General features: G+C 39.2%; 2 protein-coding genes across 5 annotated transcripts in view; both read left to right on the top strand.

The window, feature by feature from the left end:
• rb1cc1 (RB1-inducible coiled-coil 1) overlaps positions 1-8175 on the top strand; it is a 29513-nt gene extending 21338 nt beyond the window's left edge. For 2 of the 3 annotated variants that reach the window (XM_061979357.2, XM_061979356.2), the window contains exons 14-23: positions 348-2224; positions 2315-2495; positions 2791-2899; positions 3810-4077; positions 4208-4259; positions 6399-6446; positions 6662-6720; positions 6875-7002; positions 7092-7162; positions 7289-8174. In XM_061979357.2, coding sequence (XP_061835341.1) covers positions 348-2224; positions 2315-2495; positions 2791-2899; positions 3810-4077; positions 4208-4259; positions 6399-6446; positions 6662-6720; positions 6875-7002; positions 7092-7162; positions 7289-7366 — 2871 coding nt within the window. In that variant the 3' untranslated portion in view covers positions 7367-8174. Of the gene's footprint in view, positions 1-347; positions 2225-2314; positions 2496-2790; positions 2900-3809; positions 4078-4207; positions 4260-6398; positions 6447-6661; positions 6721-6874; positions 7003-7091; positions 7163-7288 lie in introns of all 3 variants that reach the window. The other variant, XM_061979358.2, reaches the window with a different exon arrangement.
• Positions 8176-8367: 192 nt separating this feature from the next.
• The window catches only part of st18 (ST18 C2H2C-type zinc finger transcription factor), a 116921-nt gene continuing 113914 nt past the window's right edge, over positions 8368-11374 (top strand). The window contains exon 1 of one of the 2 annotated variants that reach the window (XM_061979359.2): positions 8368-9495. The gene's annotated coding sequence lies outside the window, so the exon portion shown is untranslated. The remainder of the gene's footprint in view (positions 9496-11374) is intronic. The other variant, XM_061979362.2, reaches the window with a different exon arrangement.

Raw genomic sequence — 11374 nt, forward strand, 5'->3', positions numbered from 1 at the left:
GAAAAAAAATCATAATATGACCCTTTTAAGCGCCTTACAATCCAGGGTGCCTTGTGTATGAAAATAGACTTGCATAGACTCGTTCATTGCCTTATATTCCGGTGTGCCTTATAGTCTGAAAAATACGTTTGTAGCAATAGTTGTTTGTGGTGCTGTCATTTTTTGTGTTAATTCTGTGACTGTTGTTAGTATTCTGTCTTAGTTAGTATTCAAGATTGCTACACTATACATAATATCCCATTTAATTAGACTTCTCTGTTACATCATTTAAAGTTTCTCAAATCATTCTTAATCTTGAAATGTCACTTGCGGTCTTTTACCATTTGTTTTTATGTTCTTCTTTTAAGGCGTCCTGTAGTCATAGTGCGCAGAGGTCAACTTTTTGGACGCCTCATTCTGCAGAGGGTCGGGCCGGGCCCTCCACAGCTACGCAGTCCAAAACCCCCTCCTCTCTCAACCTTAAAGGACCCAGCTGTCAGCCACCCCATGTTCCTGCCCCAGGCCCCTTAGAGGACCTTTCTCCAGACAGCATCGATGCACAAACATTTGACTTTGAAACCATCGGCCACCCCAACATGCAGCCTGGCTCCCTTGACCTGGATTCCCTGGCAGAGAGCCCCGAGTCTGACTTCATGTCTGCCGTCAACGAGTTTGTGATCGAAGAGAGCCTGAAATCCCCGAACCCCATCAGTGACCCCGCGAGCCCCGAAATGATGGTGGAATCCTTGTATTCCTCAGTTATCAATGCCATCGACAACAAGCGCATGCAAGACACCACAACGCTCGAGAGGGAGAACTCTACGATCACGGTTCTCCATCATGTTATTGACCGCTATCGATTGGCTGCGGAGGAGTCTCATTCCAATTTGAGGTGCGTGAAGGATGACCTGTTTTGCCTTCGAAGTCAGGTCTTGAAAGAACAAAATGACTTTAGCCTTGCCCTGAAGAGTATGAGCGCAGATGTTCGCAACATTGTGGACGACGTTTGCCACACGCTTAAGCTTGAGCTGAAAGAACAACATCAGAGCGAGATCGTCGCCATTCAGCAGGCGTTTGAGAAGCAGATCCGCTCTCTAAAGGAGGAAAACCTGGACCACCAGAATATAGTGCGAGATGTGCAGCGGGCCATGCTGGACTTGGAGGGGCTCATGGAGCGCAAAGAGAAAGAAATTATGCAGCTGGAGAGCGACAAGGCACAGTGGCTCAACACAGAGGCATGCCTGAAAGAGAATATGAAGAAGATGGAACAGCTAAAGAGCGACCAAGCCGCAGAGCTCGAGACCCTCTTGGATTCCAGAGACTCTCTGAAAATGCAGCTTGAGAATCTGCATTTTGAGATTGAACGTGGCCAGCAGAAGATCAGGCAGGAATTAGAGACTGTCGAGCAGGCGCACTTAAAGGAGTTTGCGGACAGAATGATGCAGGAACATAAGTCACAACTGGACACCCTCACTACGGATCATCAGGAGGCTATGGAACACCTTGCTGCTGAAAATAGGGCTAAGCTAAATGAGATAACAGAACACTACAATTCGGCTCAAAAAGAGAAGGATCTTGAAATAGAAGACCTGAAGGCTAGCATTGCTGAGCTCACAGAACTGCGATGCAAATTGGAGATGGATATTGCACTCAAAGAGACTGTAGCAGAGGAGGTGAGGGCCCTATTGGAGGACACCAAGAGGCAGCAGACCGAGGCTGTGAAGTCCCAGGTAGCCTCCGAGGTGCAAGTCCTCAATGAAGAGCTCACAAAGGTCAAACAGGAGCTTCAGGTGAAAAACGAAGAGTACGAGACAGACCGAGCCAAGCTGAAGAGCTTTTTAGAGATTGAGAAGGACAACTGCATCTCTGATCTGGTGGACAGGCATGAAGAGGAGATCGCCCTGTTGCGAGGCGAACTCTCTTTCTTGCAGCATCAGGCACAGGATACGGACCGGAGCCACGCAGAGCAGCTACAGAACCTTAAACATGAGCTGGACCACAAAGTGTTGGCTCTAAATGACGAAAAGGAAGTGCAGATGTCGAAGTTTCAAGAACTGGAACAGGAGTTAAGGACTGTGAGCAGGAACTTACAGGAAGAAAACAACCTTTTGACAAAGAAACTAGAGGACACATCCCCAGATGCATTGAAAGAGCTGCAGCTGCAAAAGGACAAAATGAAAAAGAAGCTATTGGATAGGATTAGACAACTTGAAGACGAGTTAAATGACAGGCAGGTCTCATCGAGGTAAATGCATATAAAAACAACAACAACACATCCATCTAAACGTACATATCTGAAGTACAAAATCTGATCGTACTGTTGTCTGCTTTACAGCGATGCAGGGTTGCCACTGTGCGCTGATAGTTGCATGGGTGCACCTCTCTCTCTGGACTCCGCACTACAGGAGCGGCTGCAGCAGGAGAGGGCCTCCCTGCAGACCCAGCTGGAGCTCCTGGAGAGGAGAAAGAATGAGGAGATTCAGAACCTCAAGACCTCTTTAATTGCAGAACAGCAGGTACTTTTGATATGGACCCATCACCCAGCCATCCCTATATCATTTGTATTGGCTCTTTGCAAGGTTTATTTGCTGTCACCAACTATGCATGTAGGAATCTTGAATACCTTTTAATCCCACAACATATGTTCAAACCTCTCAAAGAATGAATGACACTTACTGCCGTACTATTCATTTGCATCTATCAACCAATCAATCAATCAATGTTTATTTATATAGCCCTAAATCACAAGTGTCTCAAAGGGCTGCACAAGCCACAACGACATCCTCTAAAGTCTTTTTTTTAATTCTTCAGACTAACTTCAACACAGTTCTGACTCGTGAGAGGCTGAAGAAGGAGCAGGTCATCAGTGAACTTACAGAGAAGCTGGAAAGCGTCACCCAACAGCAGGAAAAGGACAAAGGTAAGAGATAGAGATGTGATGTTTGCAAAGGAATTAAATTAGACTTAGACTTAGACAAACTTTAATGATCCCCAAGGCAAATTGTTCCACACAGTAGCTCAGTTGCAAAGGATGGAAAGGATAATGCACACAAGGGCACAAAAAGAGGGTGAAAACAAAAGGTACAATATATAAATGTATATGATATCAATGTTTTGAATGGCTCTTTTAAGTGAACGAAGAAAACAGATTGTCATTTGCGAGCCATTTTATAAACAAAAACTGCCCATGCATGTGCCACTGACTGGACTGGAAAATTAGTCAGTCAAGAAATTATAATGCCATTTGGATTCACTTTTCTGTGTAATTGTTCTGCTGTGGATTCAAGTAGTAGTTCAGGTGTACACACACTAGATACGGTGGTACAGTTTTGCTTGCACATTATTGCAATTATCTTGTCCTAATTTTGTACTATTTTATTATTTTTGTATACATATAGACATATTAGTTGTACATGTTTCTTTACTTGTGAGCTACAAAGTTTTCAAGTTGAGGGAAAATTCAAAATAGTGATCTCATTGTCAATGCATGTGAGATGGGATATTACACCGGGATATTACACCATCTTAAATTATGATCAATGTTACAGAATAATTCCCATTCTTAGAGAATATATTGGTGAAATGTGTAAATGTACGTTATTTGGATACAAATCTTTTTTTATAACTGATACCAGTGACAGTTTACTTGATATAAACAAGTTACTTAAAAAAAAGAAAAAAAAAAGAAATACAACAATGAGCCAGTTTTTTGAACGGCTCTTTGAAAAGAACTGTTCCTTGGCATCCATAAATCCCATCTCTAGTAAGAGACTTGCGTATTCTCTGAACAGCCTTAAAATTGCCTTTTACCCCATTTTTTGTTCTTGTAGCTCTGATAGAGACTCTATCTGAGGACCGAGCGAGTGTCATGCAGGAGAAGAAGCATCTGGAAGAAGAGCTCAATCGCCTGCGCAGCATCGCTCTGGTCTCCTCGGCCTTCTTCACTGGCAACCCCTTAGCTCAGGATATGGGTGAAGAAGTGGTGGGGGCGTGCGCCTCCGAGCTCCTGGCTGACAGCGACCGACTTGCCTCTGTCGCGGCCTTGAGGGATGAGGAGCACGTAGACTCAGCAGTGGAGGCTAGCATGGTGACAGTCCAGTACGTATCAGCTTCTATATTACCATTTATTACCTCTGATATAAGGAGTTATAGTACAAGTTCCTGTATCCTTTAATGACTCTACATCTTTTGTGTGTGTGTGTGTGTGTGTGTGTGTGTGTGTGTGTAGCGACAACATCCTGATGTCAGAGGAAAAACAGAGGATACGCCTACTTGAGAGGGTATTTAAACACACAGATGTAGCATAAGCCAATCTTGGATAAGTTAATTATCCTCTGGCATGTTTCCACTAAAATAGCAGCATAAATGTGACATAGCAGCACTAAACAAAAGACAATATTGGAGCCTATCTATCAGTGACAATTTAGTGACAATTCTGTCAGCCATTTAATCAACAGCAACTGCTAACCCAATAAATGGTATGAATTGTCAATAGAACTGTACTTCTTGGTGTAAAAATAAGTCTAGAGCAGAGGTTTGAGGTGTGAAATGTGAGGCAGGCCTCCTAGGTTCAGCCCCAGAATACTCTAGGAGAAACTTAGCAGCTTCAGAAAAATAAAGAAAAAACAATGTTTTTAAACCTGCTAAGCCAGGGGTCGGCAAACCAAAATGTTGAAAGAGCCATATTGGACCAAAAATACAAAAAACAAATCTGTCTGGAGCTGCAAAAAAATAAAAGCTGTATATAAGTCTTATAATGAAGGCAACACATGATGCAAGTGTCTTTATTAGCTGTAGTAGCCTACTATCAAAATGACTATATGTCGCAGGCTGAAACAAATCTTCGTTGACAGAAATGTTGAAATGTAATATATATTTTACACATTTTTACAAAATTAGAACCCATTAGTAAATCAGAGGCTACTCAGAAGGTGAGATAACTATTGGAAATTACTGACTTTTAATGGCCAAAGGTATGTATGAGTGTGTCCAAGTTAAAGGAAACGGCAGGCTGTCTTATTTTAATAGATTTATTACAATCTTTGGAAAGCTCGGTAATGTTTGCTGTGGTCTGGAACCACATGGAACACAAACAATTATCTGAAATGCAGACAATATTACATACAGATAATGTGTCATGAGACATGCAAAACTAAATTATATACAAAGAGGATAAAAGTAAAGGATATTAAATAAGCTCAAATATACCTACAGATGAGGGATAATGATGCAATATGTACATACAGCTAGCCTAAATAGCATCCATCCATCCATCCATCTTCTTCCGCTTATCCGAGGTCAGGTCGCGGGGGCAGCAGCCCAAGCAGGGAAGCCCAGACTTCCCTCTCCCCAGCCACTTCGTCCAGCTCCTCCCGGGGGATCCCGAGGCGTTCCCATGCCAGCCGGGAGACATAGTCTTCCCAACGTGTCCTGGGTCTTCCCCGTGGCCTCCTACCGGTCGGACGTGCCCTAAACACCTCCCGAGGGAGGCGATCGGGTGGCATCCTGACCAGATGCCCGAACCACCTCATCTGGCTCCTCTCGATGTGGAGGAGCAGCGGCTTTACTTTGAGCTCCCCCCGGATGGCAGAGCTTCTCACCCTATCTCTAAGGGCCTAAATAGCATGTTAGCATTAATTAGCTTGCAATCATGCACTGACCAAATATGCCTGATTAGCACTCCAGCACTGCGATGAGGTGGCGACTTGTCCAGGGTGTACCCCGCCTTCCGCCCGATTGTAGCTGAGATAGGCTCCAGCGCCCCCCGCGACCCCAAAGGGAATAAGCGGTAGAAAATGGATGGATGGATGGATAGCACTCCAGCAACTCAATAACATCAACAAAGCGCACCTTTGTGCATTGACGCACAGTATAAAATGTTTTGGTGGACAAAATGAGACGAAGAAGGAGTGGAAGATTTTACATGTAAACAAACTTGTGTCACAGTCCACACTACAGTGAGTTCAAGAACCGCCAAAATTAGTAGGACAAAACGATGTTCACCAAATACTCTCATCAGTAGAGCATACACACAAACATATTAAACAGTGGGATTTCTAACAATTGGGGAGGTTTGTGTCATGTTTGTCCTCAAACAAAAAACATACTTAAACAAAAAAAATATTTTTCCCTCATCTTTTTCCATTTTCAATCCTTTTTAAAAAATGCTCAAGGGAGCCACTAGGGCGGCGCTAAAGAGCTGCATGCGACTCGAGAGTCATGACTTGCTGAGCCCCGTGCTAAGTTTACTTTAGTTATGTCAAATGCAAAATGAATTTATAGTTCCTATGATGAGACTCCACAAAATATCCTCTAGAAAAAGGCTGGAGGGGATGCCCTAGCTGTGTTATATTCTCTAAGTGGAGGCTCTAAACAAGCTGTTTTGTTTGCATGCACTAATAAATAATTGTTTCTTTCAGACCTTACACATGAAGGAGGAAGAGAACAAGCGCCTCAGTCAAAGACTGGTCAGTCAATCTTTTGTGCTATACTAGAACTTCTCCACGAGGTGGCAGTACCATCATAGAGTAAAAACATGACTTTATATTTTAGCCTTCTAGCTTCAAGCTTGAGGAAACTGACTGACTGAATGAGTGAAATCACAATATAGCATTTATTGATTCATCTAGTTTATATTTCCATAACATATAACTAACATATAACAATGATCTTTTTTTCATAGATGTCTCAAAGTATGTCGTCTGTGTCTTCTCGGCACTCAGACAAAATCGCCATCCGAGAGTAAGTGAATGAATCAATTCACGTGTCAATACTTTTTTTTAATCTACAAAAATAAGTGGGAGTGTCAGTAGATGCGGCGTAATTTTACTCTGAATGACATGAGTGTACTTTGGTGTGGGTCTTTACACCCTTTTTGTGTCTGTTTATGTGTCAGTTTCCAGGTAAGCGATCTGGTTCTAATCATCCTGGATGAAAGACATGACAACTACGTCCTCTTCACCGTCGGTCCAACACTTTATTTTCTGCACTCTGAGTCGCTCACTGCACTGGACCTCAAACCAGGTCAGACTTAGTCCATCACCACTCTATTAGTTACAAGTATTCATTTCAATTTCTTGAATGTGCTTTAATGGGTATGTTTTTTTGTTTAGCAACAGGGACAACAAGGCGGCCGTGGGTGCTTGGAAAGGTGATGGAGAAGGAGTATTGCCAGGCCAAAAAGGTATTTCATCCAAATAAATAAATAAAATAGCTTTCAAATACTAATAGTTAATTACAAGCATTATTTTTTACATATGGAGTTTAAGCTTTCTGCCTCACAAAGTCCTTTCCTGTGTTTTCTTATCAGGCCCAGAACAGGTTCAAGGTTCCTTTAGGAACCAAATTCTACAGAGTCAAAGCTATTCCATGGAACAGAAAAGTATAATATCTGAGTCATAACAGGCAGATTGTTTTTTTTGTATTATTATTTTGAAAGAAAAACAACATTTCTTGAATAATGGAAAAAAACGCTACCTGTAGGTCAGCATCATTCAATTTTATTTTTAAACACTCACCTGATGCCACTTTTTTGTGTTTTCTTTTAAACCCCAAGTTTGGTTGTGTGGACCAAGTGCTATTAACATAATTAGGGCCCTACCCTATTTAATGTGGCATTAAGCCATATGACTTGCGTGTACAAACTGAACAACATTTGGATGTTAAGCATTAGTTTGCATTATCAGCATTTGTCCTTTTGTGGAAAATACTGTGTCATAATCAAGATAATTCAATGGAAAAAATATACAGCTACATTTATTATGATAAATGTTTATGGAGGAATGTTCATGGCATGCATATTGATATGTTTTCTTTGATTTTACTTATCCAGATAAGTGTCGTAGTCGGAAAATGTAGTTAACGCTGTCTGTTCCTCACGAAGCAGTAAAGGCCCTCTTGTGAATAACTGACATGTACATTATGGCCGACTGGGGGACAGCAATCCTCAAAATGCACTTTGAAAACAAAAAATAAACACACAAAATAAGTTTTTTGTTGATTTGAAAAAGGGAAGTGATGGTGCTGTCACGTTGCAGCACAAACTTCTCTCGAATATCGACATATAGAAAGGAACTCTTTGTGACCGTGTTTCATGATGCGATGACATTGTACATCACCCATCCAAATCTCACATGTAATAACAAAAAAAGACTATTGTAAAAGATAAGAGTTAAGAGTTTTGAAACAATAAAGAATGGATCCTAAAACAGAGTCTACGAAATTATTTCAAGACTTGCAGTTTTAATTTGAGATACATTGACACAAAAAGCTCCCTTTTAAAAATAATGATTAGTGACTTTCAGGGCATCTGTAATAATTAATTGCTCTAATCAGGCTTTTATAATGGTCAGGGGAATTCGTCTCACTATAGCGCATTCATTTCATTTATCTTTTGAGGAAACGTTGGAGTTGGCACCCGGCTGCAGGCAACATACTTCAAAAAGGCTTCAAATGGGGGCCCGAGAACACCGCGGCCCTCATGGAGAAGGAAGCACACCAACATCACTTTCCCAGTTCACAGCGGGGTGCATCGCAGCTCTCCGCCGAGCGCTCCCTTACCATGTGGGTCTTAGGGGTGTTTTAACAATGTTTAGCTCTATTTTCACCGCTTAGCATACGCCTCTTGTCACATTTGGATGGCTCCTTCAGAAATTGATGGTGTGATTCCTGCAATTTCGGGACAGGCCTGAATGACAAAATATGCAACACAACATTCGATACCGAGGTGGCTGGCACTGGACAGGCTCTTGGTGTAAATTTTTACAACCCCCCGCTGAGCTCAGTGCTGCTGGGAGTCACTCTCCTCAGGCTGAATGGGGATGTCACATTGCCATGTGCGCCTCTCTTGCTATGGCGCCGCCATTAGAAGTGGAACCTTTGAATGGCTGTCAAACTTCTCTCTGCAAACACTCGGCGACCTCTTCTGAGCGCCGTCCAGTTTTAAATTGGCTCTTGGAAGACAGAAAGTAGAGGAAGTTGATTTGCATTGCATGCACTATTTGCGTGAATAAAATAATATCTACAAAATTTATACCAACTTTCAAAATGGGTTTAGTACTAACAAAATGGTTTACATAAAAAAAACTATATGAATATTAAATACACATATGTACTCAACAACCAGTAAAACACATCCATATTTGTTCAGAAAATGTATAAGTAAGTTATTAGATATTTGACTGTAAAAAAAAAAATAAAAAAATGGATGATTATACTACATGACATATTTGTATACAAGAATAAACACTACTTTAATTTCCTGGCCACAGCATTAGAGACATTGCACTGCATTCTCATAAATAATGCTTAAAAAAACAGCCCTACAAAAAAGTGATCAAATTTACAATTTTTATGAACGTATCACAATTATCCGTGCGTGTGTCCGCGCGCGTGTGAACTACAGGTAGCTAGTTTAATAAACATGTACGTTTGTTTCGTGATTTCGCTCATTGCCTGCCTAAACAAGCCTCACTTTTCCGCCATCATAACTAGTCCGTCAACTAGTTACAGCGAAAGGTAGGCTCCAATTTTTTGAAAAAAAACCAAACAACTTTCATTTGTTAACTAAATAGTTCACCAAATATGAAAAAACGTATACATGTCATTAGCTCCTTCCTTGTTAGCTAGTAGCTTGCTATCCTTGTTTATCCCTAACTAGTGAATTTCTTTGCTGCTGTTTGTATTATAACTAGTTAATTTTCACTAGTCTAATTTTGTGACGTTTTAACAAGAATCTGAATCGAAATATTTTGCCTTTAGAGCAGTGGTCCCCAAACTGCAGCTTGCGGGCCGGATCCGGCCCACCAGAGTCCAAAATCTTTTTTATTTTTGGTTTTATGACTATTTTTTAAATCTGTCCATCCAGCCATCCATTTTCTACCGCTTGTCCCTTTCGGGGTACTTTTTAATCCATTTTCTACCGCTTGTTACTCTGTCTCTTAGCCGTTCAGGCAAATCATATTGTGTAAAAATGCATTTTCCCATCGGAATATATATATGTATACAGGTGTGTGTGTGTGTGTGTATATATATATATATATATATATATATATATATATATATATATATATATATATATATATATATATGTATATGTATATATCTATATGTATATATCTATATGTATATATCTATATGTATGTATGTATATGTATATACATGTTGATGTACAGTATATATGTGTGTATATACCGGTATGTGTATATATATATGTAGAGATGTCTGATAATATCGGCCGATAAATGCTTTAAAATGTAATATCGGAAATTATCGGTATTGTTTTTTGTTTTTGTTATTTTTGTTTTTGTTTTTGTTTTTTTTATTAAATCAACATAAAAAACACAAGATACACTTACAATTAGTGCACCAACCCAAAAAAACTCCCTCCCCCATTTACACTCATTCACACAAAAGGGTTGTTTCTTTCTGTTATTAATATTCTGGTTCCTACATTATATATCAATATATATCAATACAGTCTGCAAGGGATACAGTCCGTAAGCACACATGATTGTGCGTGCTGCTGGTTCACTAATAGTACTAACCTTCAACAGTTAATTTTACTCATTTTCATTAATTACTAGTTTCTATGTAACTGTTTTTATATTGTTTTACTTTCTTTTTCATTCAATTACATTTTTTAAATTTATTTATCTTATTTTATTTTATTAATATTTTAAAAAAGGACCTTCACCATACCTGGTTGTCCAAATTAGGCATAATAATGTGTTAATTCTACGACTGTATATATCAGTATCGGTTGATATCGGTATCGGTAATTAAAGTGTTGGACAATATCGGAATATCGGATATCAGCAAAAAGCCATTTTCGGACATCGCTATATATGTGTGTGTATATATATATATATATATATATATATATATATATATATATATATATATATATATATATATATATATATATACACATATATATATATATATATATATATATATATGTCTTAATAAGGTTATCCAAAAAATAGTGCTCGATACCGTAGTAGAGCGCAATATATGTATGTGTGGGGAAAAAAAATCACAAGACTATTTCATCTGAAATAGATGAAATAGTCTTGTGATTTTTTTTCCCCACACATACATATATATATATATATATATATATATATATATATATATATATATATATATATATATATATGAATATATATACATGTGTATATATATATATATATATATATTCATATAGTTGCATATATATATATACAGGTAAAAGCCAGTAAATTAGAATATTTTGAAAAACTTGATTTATTTCAGTAATTGCATTCAAAAGGTGTAACTTGTACATTATATTTATTCATTGCACACAGACTGATGCATTCAAATGTTTATTTCATTTAATTTTGATGATTTGAAGTGTCAACAAATGAAAATCCAA

This window comes from Nerophis lumbriciformis, linkage group LG19 (genome assembly GCF_033978685.3).
Source record: "Nerophis lumbriciformis linkage group LG19, RoL_Nlum_v2.1, whole genome shotgun sequence".
Classification (NCBI taxonomy): domain Eukaryota; kingdom Metazoa; phylum Chordata; class Actinopteri; order Syngnathiformes; family Syngnathidae; genus Nerophis; species Nerophis lumbriciformis.